A 15765-nucleotide genomic window follows, 5' to 3' on the forward strand; every position below is an offset into this window, starting at 1 on the left:
GCACTCGAATACGCTATCTGGTGGCTAAATTCAAAATTACAGTAGATAGATCGAATTGCTACGCCACGTGGTGGGATCTCTAGCACTTGAATACGCTATCTGGTGGCTAAATTCAAAATTACAGTAGATAGTTCAAATTCCTACGCCACGTGGTGGGATCTCTAGCACTTGAATACGCTATCTGGTGGCTAAATTCAAAATTAGAGCAGATAGGTCGAATTGCTACGCCACGTCCCTGACAGAGATCTCAATACAGAATATAAAATTTATAATTTGACAAAACCATCATTACGAGCAACTCAATATTACAAAATATTATAAAAATAAAATATTGAAAAAACTTTTTGTAAAAAATTCAAAAACAAAAGTACATTCATTTTATATTTACAATTAAACGTGTTTGTACAGAGTTACAGTTTGTACAGTCATCTACAAGACTGATAATTTTAATCTTTCGTGTTCAACAACGTCACTTTTGTTAATTCTTATTCATAGTTATTAAATAACATTATAATACATTTATTTATATTATTTTCTTTAATTTTCTTTCTTTTTTTATTTCCAAACGTACATGCAAGTGATTACAAATAAAAAATCAATACTTCAGACCAAAAAATAAAGACCCAGAAAGTCAATTAAATTGTTTTATTGATAAAAGATGTATGATAGTTTAAAATGTTTATTATTGTTTTCAGATTTCGAGGCCGGTGAAGATGGCGATGACAGCAGCGGCGGTGGAAATTCTTGGCGCGAAGAACTTCAACGTCGTTATCAACAAGAAAATGATTTTCTCGCTGAATTGAGAGCGAGGAATGTTAATATATCACAAACTGAACGTACTTCAGCAACTTCGTTGAACGAACAGGAACAAGAAAGAGGTGACAGGGAAGAAGCAGAGGGTGGAAAGGAAGATGACAATGAAACTGACTGGTCGGAGGCCGTGAAAAGATGGGTTAATCGATAAATTCCAAAATTAACGTTTTCAAGAGGGTAGTAGGGGGTACAAGAAAGGAATAGAATAAAAAAAAAATGAAGAAAAAGAAGATGAAGAAGATGAAGAAAATAATAATAATAATAATGAAATATTCAGGATCGATAAACTGCAACAACAATTTTGATTATTTTTCAAGTTTTTAGGTTAGAAACAAATGATAGATTTAATATTTCAATTTTATTAATGTTAATCGTTAAATGACATATACATTTGAATGATGGAATATGAATAATCAATTTATAGTTTATTATTTTTTTATTTTTTTATGTTTTTATATATGTTAGGTGGACCGGAAAGTAATGTCGCTTTTCTAACCTTAAATTCCAAAGAACCCTTGTTATCATTATGGAGGGTAGAGGTAAGGAGTAACATCTCTGTATATGAAAAGTGTCCGTCGAAATTCATTCAATTAGGGTGGCGCCATAGCAGTGAAGTCAGATCGCGGAACATTTCTACCCCTTCCCTCGAGCCCAGCATGCCTCGCACACAACGAAATGTTACGTGTCGGTGTGTCGGGAAACCGAAAGAAGCCGAGGGAAGCCGAGGTTAGCTGTGCGACAGAGGAGAAATAATACCCCCACCACGCACCGCGGAGAAATAATACCCCCACCACGCACCGCGGAGAAATAATACCCCCACCACGCACCGCGGAGAAATAATACCCCCACCACGCGCCGCGGAGAAATAATACCCCCACCATACGCCGCGGAGAAATAATACCCCCACCACGCGCCGCGCAGAAATAATACCCCCACCACGCGCCGCGGAGAAATACATGGACACAATACACATTGTTTTACACATTGTTTTACACATTGTTTTACACATTGTTCAAATGTGTATTGTGTCCATGTATTTCCCACAGTTCACGAAATAAAATCACTCTAGCTACACGTTTTCTCATAATAAATCTTTAAGGTTATATTTACTACATTATTGCATAACTCGGCATACTTCAATTCGTTTACAATTGCTACATTCATACCATACCTTCTGTCTACACCAGCGCCATTCTGGAAGGTTTTTGAACTATTATTTATAGAAAACGCTGGACACTTTTTCACATTTTCTCCCATAAGAGATGTTACTCCTTACCTCTACCGTCCATAGTTATCATAAAAATCTTTTTCATTTAGTAATGCAAATTTTTAATATCAAATTTAAATTAAATTTATAATATAAAAATGGACGTATACGTATTTTGCGACATTATTTTTAGGTCCCCTTTAATATTTTTCAGTGGAAACAACTTGCATTTAAATTTTTACAAAGTTTAGTAAATAATAGTTTTTAGGAAAAAATCGCACAAAGTTGCAGAACACTATATACATTCTGCTTTTAATTATTATTTTGTTGTGTCAATGTAAAAGTAACATTTCTTATAAAAAAAACAAAAGAAGAACAGAAAATGAGTACGAGCAGATGAAAAAAAAAAACAACATGGAAGCTTTTTTTTACCATTCTCGCCATTTTTTACTTTCTCAGCCTTGCATTTATGTCTAATACAAAATGGAGGAAAAATAAAAATAAAAAATACACGTGTACGCAATTTAATAAAAAAAAAAATAATAATAATAATAATAATAATAATAATAATAATGTTACACCGAAAGTCCATGGTATTATCGAAAATATTCGTTTACGGTGAAATGAAAACAAATTAAAACAAAAACAAATGAAGATGATGATGATGATGATGATTGATGATGATTGATAATTAAATGTAATAAAAAAAAAAAAATAAAATAAAAAAAAACGAAAAAGAACAAATCTTTTATAAAATCCGTAAAAGAAAAGAAGAATCTTTTGAAAGCTTTGCGATATATGCATACTAAAAAGGACTGTGTAATTTTTTTATACCTTCATACCAGTTAAAATTTCACATAATTATCTATACATACAAAAAATACATAGATACTTGGGAATCGATTTTTAATCGAGAATACGTTTAAAAAGCTTCGCTATAATATTTCAAGATATAGATAGTTATATATATATATATAAATATATAAATATAGAAAAAACAAAAGGTCAAAGTTCACATACTTTACACACTACGAATTCATTCGCTTCTTAATCGATGACAAAATTTATCTTCAAGTTAATGGATCATAAATTATTAGGTTATGTTATCATAATAAAAATTCTTTTTAAAATTGCATTGATCAATGTACATTGAATTGTTTGAAATGAATTGTTTAATAATAATAATAATAATAATAATAAAACAATTAATTAAATTCCATCTACAACGAAGAATTTAAAAAATCAATTCTTAACCCTGTGACTGGCAGACATATTGAAAACTTCTTGCTCTAGATTTCAAGATATAATTATTAACAACATATAATAATATATTAAGTTACTTAGATAAAATATTGTAATTGCATTTACAATAATTATTAATTAATGTTTTTTTACATCATATTAATTTTGTATTCATCCTTTTTTAATAATTCTTGACTCACATAACCTTAAAAAACTTAAAAATATAAATACGTTTGTAATATAATCTAAAATTGCAGCACACACACCACTACTTTTATAGCTGCCAGTTAATGAGTTAAAAAAACAAACAAAAAATTATATTCGAATAAAAAATTAGATTTAAAATTTATTATTAATTAACATTTATTAGTTTATAAAACTTAATTGAACAATTTATGATCCAATACTACTTCGAGATATTAAATCGTTAAAATTACATATTTCTTATCGTATGTAAATAAAAAAATAAAAAAAAAAGAAGAGAAAAGACAATTTTTTACTAAAAGTTATTCGCAAAATATTTGATTAATTTTGATCGTTAAATAAAAAAAAACAACAAATACTCTGACGGAGATTAGTCATGCGAAGGAAAGTAAGCAAATGGTTTTATGCGAGAGAACATATTTGCAAAAGAAATGTGTGACGATCATTTTCCTCTGTATATAAAATATTATTAAACCCCCTTGTTTATTTTTTTATTTTTTTTTTTTTGAAATTTGCTGAACTAATTTATCTTACAATTAAATTGCGTCTACTTACTGAACAATTAACAAATATGTATTTTCCATCTATAAATCTCATACTAGACAATCTAACAACAGTTCAACAATGCTTATCGTTTATTTATTGAAAGATTTTCAACAATTATGTAAGTAGAAATTCAGCGTCTGCACATTTCGTAATATAAATACAGAGTACAATTACGTGTACATGTATAACATTTACACAACCATACAAATATAATCAGGAACTTTATTTAATTAATTATTAATATATTACATTTATTATTTTATATAATTAATATATTAAAACTATTTACCATTTTGTTGCATTCAAACATCAATGGTTTTCAAATTTGTTAGAATTTTCGGCATCCATCTTGAATCTGAAATTTTCAAATTTCTATTTTATATTGTAATGCTAAAACAATTTATGTATATGGGTGAATATGTTTCTATGGGTCAATTATTTATCATTTTGTTACATTTAAATATCAATGGTTTTCAAATTTGTTAGAATTTTTGGCATCCATCTTGAATCTGAAATTTTCAAATTTCTATTTTCTATTGCAATGCTAAAACATGCATTAATGTGGGTGTGTTTATGTATGTGTCAATTATTTATAATTTTATTCTATTTAAATATCAATGGTTTCAAAATTTGTTAGAATTTTTGGCATCCATCTTGAATCTGAAATTTCAAATTTCTATTTTCTATTGCAATGTTAAAACAATTTATGTATGTGGATATATATGTTTCTATGTGTAGATTATTTATAATTTTATTACATTTAAATATCAATGGTTTTCAAATTTGTTAGAATTTTTGGCATCCATCTTGAATCTGAAATTTTCAAATTTCTATTTTATATTGCAATGCTAAAACATGTTTGTATGTAGGCGTATGTATGTTTCTATGTGTCAATTATTTATCATTTTGTTACATTTAAATATCAATGGTTTTCAAATTTGTTAGAATTTTTGGCATCCATCTTGAATCTGAAATTTTCAAATTTCTATTTTATATTGCAATGCTAAAACATGTATGTATGTGGGTGTGTGTATGTATGTGTCAATTATTTATAATTTTATTCTATTTAAATATCAATGGTTTCCAAATTTGTTAGAATTTTCGGCATCCATCTTGAATTTACATTTTTCCAAAACATGGCTTCCAAGTTTGTTAGAATTTTCGGCATCCTTATTGAATCAAAAATTTTTCCAACACTTTCCACACTAATATTTTATTTTGCAATGCTAAAACATGTATATATGTGAGTGTATATGTTTGCATGTATACGTAAATGTACTCTGAACAAATTCATACACAAAAATATGTATAATTACAATCTACGTGCAAAAAAATAATTTATGCATACTCGTATAATGTGTATGTGCATCATTTTCCTATACACACTTGTTTGTCTATACGAATATGAGAAAAATAAAAAAAAACAAAACAAAATGAAAGAACAAAAAAAAATAAATAAATAAAAAGAAAAACAAATAAACAAATTCTATGTAGCAACTACACGATTCGAGTATTGAATAAAAAAAAAAAATAAAAATAAAAAAACAAAAACAAGATGAAGGGATAGTCAAGAAAATTTGGTATCAATCAATTTTTCATAGCCCACTCTTTGTGTTAATTAATTTGTTAATTACATTGGAAGATAATTTCACGATGATATCCGTCAAAGAAGAAAATGTTCTCAAAGGTAAATTAATTTAATTTTTTAATTAATGAAATTATTTGTCTCATATTTTATGAGATTGATTTTTGTTTGTTTGTTTGTTTTTTACAGTAGGATCTAAGGAAATAAAAAAACGTCAAGAATTATATATATTTCGTGAAAATTTGTCATTAAATAATATTTGCACGACAAAATTAAATTTATCCACATTGGTTATAATCGGTCAACAAACAAATTTATTATCTTTGAACGAACTCTCGAAACTCGTTCACTTGCAAGAATTATGGCTGATCGAGTGCAATTTAAAAGTATTTTATACAATATTTTTGTTGTTTTCGAATTTTTCTATATTTTTGTTTCATTTTTTAGGATATATCTTCTTTAAAAGAATGCACAAAATTGGAAAAGCTTTACGTTTATTCAAACGAAATCGAACAATTACCAAATTTATCCAAAATTACTCGACTTACAATTCTTTCGTTAGCTGGAAACAAGATTGATCGTTTAACGGTATTAATTTATATTTTTCATCTTGTTTTTTTTTGTTTATTAATATTAGCTGTGTCCTCCTCCCCCTCCCACGTGTTGCTGTGGGTCAGTTTGGTTAAATAAAAAAGAAAAAAGTATTGGTAAAAGTTAGGTTATGTTCAAATGTTCCGCACACTCACTAGATCACTCACTAATACAATTTATGTCTAACAGATGGCGCTAGACTTACCTCTGTATCTTTTTTGTTTAATATAATTATATTATTATTTTAATATTAATTAAATTAAATAATAAATATAAATATTTATAAATATAGAATATCGGTAAATTGGAAAATTTAAGGGAATTAAATATGGCTGATAACAAATTGAAAAGATTGCCAAATATTTTTACGAAAAATTATAATTTAAAATACGTCAATTTGGCTGGTAATCATCTGTATCATATCAAAGTACTGTATAAATTTGTATATTAATTTTGTATTAATAATTTTTTATTTACATGAGTTTTTTTATAGATTAAGGTTATATTTCAGGACCTGAAAAATTTACGGCCATTGAAAAAATTAGAGTCGGTTGTTTTTAATGATCCACTTTACGGTGACTGTCCTTTGGCACGTCTTTGCAATTATCGCAATTATGTTTTCTATTGGCTTCCACAAATTAATAGGATCGATCATTATACAGTTCACGATGCTGAAAAGCATTGGATCGATACTTTTTTCAAGTATATTTCTCTTATATGTATTTTTATTAATTTAAATATATTATTTTATTATATTTTATTGGGGGATCTCTAGCAGGGGTGTGGCGTAGCAATTCGACCTAGCTACTCTAACCCTTAAAGTGCACATGGGGTGTTTGACATCCAAACAAATTTTTGATCTCTCGAAGACATTACTGAATTCGAAAAAAATGGATTATTTGTCGCCATCTAGTGTTCATTCAGATAAGTATAAAATCTATTCTATTTTAAAAAAGATGTATCAAACTACTTTGAAAAAAATTGCGAAGGCTAAATATTAAATAGCGGCTTCAGGAGACGCATTCAAACACGTTGGGGTGTTAAACACCCACAGTGCACTTTAATTAACTATTACCAAGTGTGCACTTTAAGGGCTAATTTTGAATTTAGCCACCAGATAGCGTATTCAAGTGCTAGAGATCACACCACGTGGTGTAGCAATTCGATCTATCTACTGTAATTTTGAATTTAGCCACCAGATAGCGTATCCAAGTGCTAGAGATCCCACCACGTGGGGTAGGAATTTAAACTATCTACTCTAATTTTGAATTTAGCCACCAGATAGCGTATTCAAGTGCTAGAGATCCCACCACGTGGCGTAGGAATTCGATCTATCTACTGTAATTTTGAATTTAGCCACCAGATAGCGTATTCAAGTGCTAGAAGTCCCAATATTATATGTTCTTGTATTATTTATTATATAATAAAAAATATACAATTTGCAGGAATAAGATGATGTATTGCAAAATTGTATTGCACAATAATATGAACAATTATTTCCAATCATTGAAAGATATGCACGAGAAATTTCAAGAAAATGAGAAATACTTGAAAGATTTGTTTCGCCATATTGGAATTTTAAAATTACAGGTTTTTATAATATTTAATAATAATTATATAATACAGAACGAAATAAATATTGTTTGAATTTTAATTTTAACAGTCTAATTTAGAAGTTAATCAAGAATTAATCTCATCACAAAAAGAAACTTTATGTTTAATGGAATATCAAGAAAAAATGTTAAAAGAAAAAGAAGAAATGGCATCGATTTATTTTCAAGTGAGAAAAATTCTTGTGTTTTTTTTTTTTTTTTACACGATTTTAATGTTTAAATTTTAATTGAATTTTTCGTTAGATAGATCACTTGTCGACAATTGAAATTGCACACCCATTATTGCGATAATGTTTGTTTACGAGAATATAAAAACAAAGGGGATGATTTAATGAAAATTTGTCAAATCAATTTAGAAGAATGTTTGTGTCCATTAACAAAAAAGTATCAAACTGTTGACAATTAATTTCATTGAAATAATTTGTATATTCATTGTTTATTGAAAAAATTGTTAAATTGTTTATAGGGAAACAGGTATAACAGGAATACGTTTGTATCGTGTCACAGAAGTTTTTCATAAGGAAATAAACGAGTATCATAATTGGAATGAACAAATCGAAATATTGAAGGAAAAAAATGAAAAAAGTTTGAAACTTTTAGCTTCAATGCCAGGAGTTCGAAGTATTCGTGAATGGCCAATGAACGTACTTAAAAGCGAATTTTATAATCAAGTGAATTATATTTTCAATCAATTTTATTTTATCAAATGTTGAATAGAATGTTTTTTTTTATTTTTTGAGGGATTCGTAGTAAAAAGAATTTAATATTATTAAAAGTTCAAGAGTTTTTTGTAGGGTAAACGTATTCCATTTTTTTTTATATAACCTCAAAACTTAACTTTTTTCAACTCTAATCTCGTATTTAATATTATCGAATTATTATTAATAAAATAATTTATTTATTGGTTTGATTTTAAATGAATTTAGTTTTACAAGAAACAATTTTATATTAATTATATATATATATAATATTTAAATTAATTTATTGATATATACATGTATATATCAATAAATTAATTTCTGTTTATATTTACATATTTTTGTAATTAATATATTTTTATTAATATAATATATATTTTTAATTAATATATATTATATTACTTTTTTTAATAATATTTTATTATTATTTATTTTAATAAGTTATTTAATAATATATATTTTATTTAATATATTTCTATTTTTATAATTATATATTTTTATAATTATATATTTTGGTAATTAATATATTTTTATTAATATATTTTTTATTTTTATAATTAATTTATTTTTATTAATATAATAATATATTTTTATAATTTGATTATATATATATATATACAATATTAATGAATTAATTAATTTATTTTTGATTTATATACATATATATAATATCAATGAATTAGTTTATTCATTTTTAATTTACATGAATATGATTAAATAATTATATGAATTAAATAATTATAACAATTATATTTTTCTAAATTTAATAATTTCTTTCAATTGTATTTGTTTTAATATTGTTTCTAGGAAAGCATTCGTATAACAAATTGTTTAGCTATTGCCGATGCTAAATTTTACGATAAATTGAAAAACAAAATGTTTCTTAACCCTTGTGAAAAAAGAAGAGTTTCAATTTTTTTACACGTACCATTTCATCGTTGTACTTTAATGTAAGTATTATTGAAATTGTTCAAATTATCAAACTAGTCACACAAAATCATTCAAATAATTTGTTTTATTTCAATTAATTTCAATTTATATGTGAAATAAAATTTAGACAACGATGTGTAGATGAAATTCATTCATCAAAAACGAAACAAATTGAAGATGTTGATTGTTCATGTCAAATGTACGTTTTAACAGAAGAATATTTATTTGATATTGTATTTGTTGCTGAATACGAGTACATATTTGAGGTATACCTTGAAAAAATAATATAATAATTAAATATTTAAAAAATATTATTCATTGTTTAATAAAAAAAATAATTCGTACGTTTGATAGGACGATTTGAATGAAAATGTTGAAGAAGAAATACAAATGAAACATCATCCTGCAACTTCATCGTTTCAACATTTAACTGAACAAAATATTTTATTATTTTTACGAATGGACGAAGATAAATTTGTGACATTACAAAAATTAAATTTAACTGGACGAAATATCAAAACACTACAAGAGGATTCTTTGAAATTACCAAATTTGAAGGAACTCGATTTATCTTATAATCATCTCGATCAATTTCCAAATTGTCAAATGATCATTAAAGTTAACAAAATAAACATTAGTTTCAATGAAATAAAAATAATTAAATTAAACGACAAATTATTAGAATTGGAAGAGCTCGATATTTCATGGAATTGTTTAACAAATTGTAAAGAAAGTCTTGAAACGTTGAAAATGTTTACACCAAATTTGAAAACACTGTCTCTTGAAAGAAATCCATTTTGTGATGTAGTTGAACGAGATAAAATCATTTTATTAACCCGTGTTTATTTTCCAAAATTACAAAATCATTTTGATTCGTTACATTTAAAAGATTGTAAAAATTTAAGTTTAAAAATAGCACGCAATACTTTATCAGAATTTTACGACAGACATCCGACAATTTTTATTTCACATCGTCCGATTTGTCGAGTGCATTTGAAAAAACCGTCAATGTTTTTGGTACGATTGCATTTGAATGACAATTGCATCAGCGATTTGGATGGTTTGACGCAAAAACATTTGCCAAGATTGAAGTATCTCGATTTGACCAACAATTTTATAACGTCCTTGAAATCATTGGGTTCGTACAATACCATAATGGAATTTTATTGTGCCCATAATAAGATTAAAGAATTAAAAGATATTGAAAATCTACAAAATTGGAACAAATTACAGATTATTGATCTTAGTTATAATCCAATTGAATCCTCAATTGTTTACAAGGATTTTCTTATATTTCACTTGATTGATCTCAAGGTACATTTGAACGTTTCATTTAACATTTTATTTTTTTTTTCATTATAGATATATGAACAATAATATGTTTGTTTATAATTGACAGTACATTTCTGGACAATGTGTAGAAAAATCAAATATCATGGAAACAAGAAACACATATGGAAATATATTGAATCGAAATATGTTGATGAACATGAACGTTGGAATAAAATTAGCAAATCTCAGACAATTGGATGTCGTTAAATGTTCTATTAAAAAGGTTTCTATTTCAACATTTTAGTAAATAGATTTGCTAAAAATATTTGTAATCATTTTATGTCTATCAAACAGATAAATTTACCTTCCAATTTGTTACCTAATTTGGAGAGCATTGATTTAAGTAGAAATCAAATCATTTCTATGGAAAATTTAAATACTCTTCCTAAATTGAAAACTTTACGTTTGAGTTACAATCGTTTGGAGACATTCCAATTGGATAATAAATTGAACAATTTTGATTGCTTTTCTAATTTATCTACTTTATATTTGGATCATAATCGTATTGGCTCAATAACGTGGGACGATGATTTCAATCTATTTCCAACATTGAAACATCTTTTTTTACAACATAATAAACTTTCTAATGTTTATGGTAATCTTACGTTTATTTTTTGGTACTTACGTATTAACGCCATCGCAGCAAAATTCCGCTAATGCGCCAATCTACACTTTAAATTGTTGCGACAAATCATAGAATAAAAAGCTTAGCATAACAGCTACTAGTCTCGAGGAAGGACAACTAGTTTGTAGTGGTCCCCGGGGTGGGTGGGTCCCAGTCACCACAACACAGCGCGTCCTCAGGTTGCGGATAGAGGAAGGGCCTCTTGGTCCTGCATAGGGACGGAGGTTAGCTGCGAATAAATTGAATAAGCAATCGCGGACAGCCAATTTGGAATTGGCTCTCCTGTTCAGGGGTTGGGCGTAGGTCTGATTACCCCACTCCGTAAAAAGACTTTATCAAGAAACAAAGAAAGCCGCCATGGATTCTACTAGGGTATGGGAATAATGATGGGATTTGGTATTTGCGGCAATGAACTTTCGAGTTCCTAATGCCAGTTAATAATAATATTTAAAATCAAAACACTTTCAAAATTCAAAACATTTTATTTATAAAAAGTAGTCAATCGAATTTCGGTGAAAAATGGGCCGATATAAAATTTAACGTAGATTCAAGACAGTCTCTATTTTCTTTCACCTGATGCTGTCGCCATAACCCTGACGAAACCCTGACACAATTCTGACAGTTGCTGTGTGCAAACAACAAGGTTGTTGTGTGCTAACAACAAGATTGCTCTTTATTGGCGCATTAGCGAAATTTTTGCTGCGGTAGCGTTAATAAGTAAGTGCCGTTTTTTTTTTAATTAATGTTTTTAATATTATTTTTGTATTTAATATAATTCGTTACATGTTTCAAGGTCTACGAAAGAATTCGACTTTGGAAATACTAATTTTAGATCATAATAAAATAAAAAATATAAAAGAAGATTCTTTCAATGAAAATAATATAATTACTTGTTTATCTATCGAAAGTAATCAAATTCAAAATTTGAATTTTGTTAAACGATTGTCGCGTTTGAAACAATTGTATGTAGCCGATAATCTTATTACTGTAAGTTATATAATATTAATAATAAAAATATTAGGTCTACCGAAAAATTTTGTCCATTTTGAAAATAAAATAAAATAATGAATCGTTCATAATTTAAATGATTAATTAATTGAATTATTTTTGAACTTTTGCCAACATGGTGGCACTTTGTATGGGGCCTTACCCCTAGTGACGAAAAATTGAACTAATGTTTGTTTGGACGAACAGAATTTTCTGGTAGACCTAATAATTAATAATTTAATTATAAAATAAAGTTAAAAGTAATTAGAATAAGTTATATAATATTCGTATTTTTGTTTTATTTATTATTTTATCGCTTAATCAATTTATTTCAGAACGAAGATGAATTAGAAAAATTAACATTGTTGAAAAACTTGGAAGAATTGACTCTCTTAGACAATCCATTGTATAAATCGATGAATTATTATACATTTTGTTTACGTTGTTTAGATAAAATCAAAAATATCGATGGGTTTAATTTATCGAATAAAACATGTCCCTGCAATGATCTTTCCATATACGAAAGCGTGCAAATGCATTCAACGTCAGAAAACTAATCATGTTCGTATATATATAACATTTATATAATTAAAATAAATAAATAAATAAATAAATCTTTTATTTATTATTATTTTTAAATATTTAAAAAGTTTGTGAACAAAAATTATTGGGATCTCTGGCAGGGGCGCGGCGTAGCAATTCGACCTATCTACTCTAATTTTGAGTTTAGCCACCAGATAGCGTAATTCGAGTGCTAGAGATCCCACGTAGCGTAGCAATTCGACCTATCTATTCTAATTTTGAATTTAGCCACCAGATGACATATTCAATTGCTAGAGATCCCAATAGATGATGATTTAAAACATGTCGGTATATTACCATTGGTATTTATAATGTTGGTACATTACTATTACCATTTTTAGGTAATTTTATATTAACATTGATATGTGTTACTGATAAATAAAATTTAAATAAATATTTATTAAAATATGGGTCTTCGGAAGCGGTTACCTCCTCGTGGTTAGACCTGGGCAATGGATATTACTTTCCATGTAATGTTTATCATATTTTATATGATATACATTAAATGGTAAGTGAAATCTAGCTAAAGACCGCTTACAATAAACATTATAATATAATAATATAATATAGTTTTCTTTTTGTTACAGTCTCTTTTGTTACAGGTGTTACAGGTTGTACATTGTTAGATTTAATTACAAACCTTTGAGATATTCTTCTATTAAAACTCTTGAAATGACTACTTTTTTTTTTAAATATATGTATAAATACATTTCTCTGAAAGTACACACATGTTTTTTTTATACACAACAAATTAAATATAATTATTAAAAATTTTATTATACAATATAACTGTGTACTACGTTATATGGCGGACACGTATCTACAGTCACGCCTCTGCAGGCCGTTCACACAACTATACCTCAAATGATAAAACAGACCTAAACATTAAAAACGAAAGAACAATAGTTAATGGCATACTCACAACACACAACGCTTTTATACTTACCATTTGTTTTATAACTGAATTTAATTACTTATTATATTTATTAAATACAGATTCATCAATAAAGTTATCTACACGCGTTAATCACTCTGTATATCATTTAATATAGTGGTATTAGTGAGCAGTGATACCACAATTAAGCACATACTATCGCCCACTGGTGGTCATTGCAGTAATTAAGATGAATCTGATTAGGAAAAAAAGTGATCTAGTAATTTGTACTTCTAGTAATGTACTACTCTGTATTCTTTCGTGAAAGAATGTGAAAGTATGACAATTTAGGTTACCACAAATTGGTAATAATGTGAATTGTTTGACATTTAAAAAAATTGTTATTTTTGTATATATTTTATTATTTGCTATATTATATTCATTTGTTTATTTAAGTTAAAAAGTTTATTCAAAGATGTATTTGATAAGTTGCACTATGATTCATTTTTTCTTAATTAACATATTTGTTAATTTGTTATTTGTCTGTCATGCAACAGGTTATTATTACTTTCCATACATGATTATATATATATATATATATATATTTTAATAAATGAATAAATTAAAGTGACATTACTTTTTTAGGACAAAATATTAATGTTAATAAGAATAATAATAATAATAAAAATAATAATAATAAGAATACTAATGTAGTATTACAAAATACTACTCCAAAACCTCCTGTAATAACTGATGCAGAATTACAACGAATAACAGAAGATTTGTTTCAAAGAGATACATGTTGTATTTACAGAAATATTACTGTCAGTTTTCAAGGATGGATACAAAGAGATAATGTAACAGACAATGCTCCAAAACCGTAAGACATTTCAATCAATTTATTATTTTATACAATTTAATATACAATGTAATATCTTGCTTACTTCGATCTCCATTTTTTTATTTTCAGATTGTTCAGAATTCCCACGAATGTCTTGTCACATCCGACAATAATTAAACTAAACAAACTCTTTGATAATTATGAGATAGATATAAGTAAACCGGAAGTCGTGACTAAAGAAGAAACTGCTGAAGAAGATGATTTTATTAACACTCTTTTGTCATCCGACATTTTAACAACTGTTATGAATTTTCTTGCTACAAAAGGTTACTTTGAAAAAAATACGCAGACTTATAAAACCATATTGAAAGCTATTTGGTTTGAACAATATTCAAGAATTAAAGGATCCATTGGTAGTTCAGGATTTGAGCATGTATTTCTATTAGAACGAAAAAAGGATAATAGTATTGTTGGTTTACACAATTGGATTTATTTTGCTAAACAAGAATCATTAAATAATATCAATTATCTCGGTTATGGACGTAAAGTTCTTTTCGATAATGTAAGTTATATTTTTTTTTTTTCAATTAAAAATCTTTTATTCTATAAAATTCAACTTGTATTAATGTAGAAAAAAATTGTCTTTTTTTTTCAGAAAGCTGCACTTGCTAAAATACATTTTAATTTTAAACAACAACATAAAGTGTCGACTATATTGATTGGAACATTACCAGAATTAGAAATAGCTGTTTATACGCTATGCTTTTATACAAGACCTAATGAAAAATGTAGAATATCATTTGCAACGCATAAATTTAATATTCAAACATACCAATGGCAGCAGAATAATAAAAATTATGTTGGAGCTGCGTATCCTCTTATCTAACAATGACAATATATAAGAAAAATGTATGTTCATTGATATTAATAAAGGTATTATAGTTTTTGTTGCTTATACATAATATATATATATATATGTATTAATATTAAAAATTAGTCAATTTATTAATTACAATGACCAAAGGTTTTAAATACAACAAGGGGTGCCCCGCTATGCGTTGCTGTGGCTCACAATCAGTCCGATACACACGTCTT

At 26.9% G+C, this 15765-nt stretch overlaps 4 protein-coding genes and 1 long non-coding RNA gene across 10 annotated transcripts in view; 4 read left to right on the forward strand and 1 right to left on the reverse strand.

The window, feature by feature from the left end:
* Window positions 1-5588, forward strand: part of LOC107064404 (dystrobrevin beta) — a 28264-nt gene extending 22676 nt beyond the window's left edge. For 5 of the 6 annotated variants that reach the window (XM_089172488.1, XM_089172491.1, XM_089172487.1 and 2 more), the window contains one exon: window positions 696-5588. In XM_089172488.1, the coding sequence (XP_089028614.1) occupies window positions 696-964 (269 nt within the window). In that variant the 3' untranslated portion in view covers window positions 965-5588. The remainder of the gene's footprint in view (window positions 1-695) is intronic. The other variant, XM_089172493.1, reaches the window with a different exon arrangement.
* Window positions 5589-5665: 77 nt separating this feature from the next.
* Window positions 5666-8610, forward strand: LOC149032599 (uncharacterized). The gene is made up of 8 exons (XM_089172447.1): window positions 5666-5699; window positions 5766-5983; window positions 6045-6284; window positions 6682-6962; window positions 7545-7556; window positions 7634-7778; window positions 8049-8185; window positions 8268-8610. The coding sequence occupies exons 1-8, from the start codon at window positions 5666-5668 to the stop codon at window positions 8512-8514; spliced, it is 1314 nt and encodes a 437-aa protein (XP_089028573.1). The 3' UTR covers window positions 8515-8610.
* A 759-nt stretch (window positions 8611-9369) lies between these two features.
* LOC107064392 (leucine-rich repeat-containing protein 9) lies at window positions 9370-13640 on the forward strand. The gene is made up of 6 exons (XM_089172506.1): window positions 9370-9695; window positions 9784-10743; window positions 10829-10984; window positions 11056-11356; window positions 12180-12373; window positions 12709-13640. The coding sequence occupies exons 1-6, from the start codon at window positions 9627-9629 to the stop codon at window positions 12928-12930; spliced, it is 1902 nt and encodes a 633-aa protein (XP_089028632.1). The 5' UTR covers window positions 9370-9626; the 3' UTR covers window positions 12931-13640.
* Window positions 13641-13711: 71 nt separating this feature from the next.
* Window positions 13712-14040, reverse strand: LOC149032600 (uncharacterized). The gene is made up of 2 exons (XR_016176570.1): window positions 13902-14040; window positions 13712-13833 (listed from the first exon to the last, which is right to left on the reverse strand). It is a non-coding gene; the product is annotated as an uncharacterized LOC149032600 (long non-coding RNA).
* A 124-nt stretch (window positions 14041-14164) lies between these two features.
* Window positions 14165-15663, forward strand: LOC107064409 (endoribonuclease Arlr). Its single transcript, XM_015317072.2, has 4 exons — window positions 14165-14386; window positions 14475-14709; window positions 14800-15232; window positions 15326-15663. The coding sequence occupies exons 1-4, from the start codon at window positions 14305-14307 to the stop codon at window positions 15554-15556; spliced, it is 981 nt and encodes a 326-aa protein (XP_015172558.2). The 5' UTR covers window positions 14165-14304; the 3' UTR covers window positions 15557-15663.
* The last annotated feature ends 102 nt before the right edge of the window (window positions 15664-15765 follow it).

This window comes from Polistes dominula, unplaced genomic scaffold, assembly GCF_049000335.1.
Source record: "Polistes dominula isolate Pdom_NZ unplaced genomic scaffold, Pdom_raw_medaka contig_74, whole genome shotgun sequence".
Taxonomy (NCBI): domain Eukaryota; kingdom Metazoa; phylum Arthropoda; class Insecta; order Hymenoptera; family Vespidae; genus Polistes; species Polistes dominula.

Coding starts and splice junctions, on each gene's coding strand:
- LOC149032599 (XM_089172447.1), top strand. CDS start 5,666: ATGATATCCGTCAAAGAAGAAAATGTTCTCAAAG. Junction 5,984..6,044: donor TGATCGAGTGCAATTTAAAA/GTATTTTATACA, acceptor TTCATTTTTTAG/GATATATCTTCTTTAAAAGA. Junction 6,285..6,681: donor TGTGGGTCAGTTTGGTTAAA/TAAAAAAGAAAA, acceptor GTTTTTTTATAG/ATTAAGGTTATATTTCAGGA.
- LOC107064392 (XM_089172506.1), top strand. CDS start 9,627: ATGTACGTTTTAACAGAAGAATATTTATTTGATATTGTATTTGTTGCT. Junction 9,696..9,783: donor AATACGAGTACATATTTGAG/GTATACCTTGAA, acceptor TACGTTTGATAG/GACGATTTGAATGAAAATGT. Junction 10,744..10,828: donor TTCACTTGATTGATCTCAAG/GTACATTTGAAC, acceptor TATAATTGACAG/TACATTTCTGGACAATGTGT.
- LOC107064409 (XM_015317072.2), top strand. CDS start 14,305: ATGTATTTGATAAGTTGCACTATGATTCATTTTTTCTTAATTAACATA. Junction 14,710..14,799: donor ACAGACAATGCTCCAAAACC/GTAAGACATTTC, acceptor TTTTATTTTCAG/ATTGTTCAGAATTCCCACGA. Junction 15,233..15,325: donor GTAAAGTTCTTTTCGATAAT/GTAAGTTATATT, acceptor TTTTTTTTTCAG/AAAGCTGCACTTGCTAAAAT.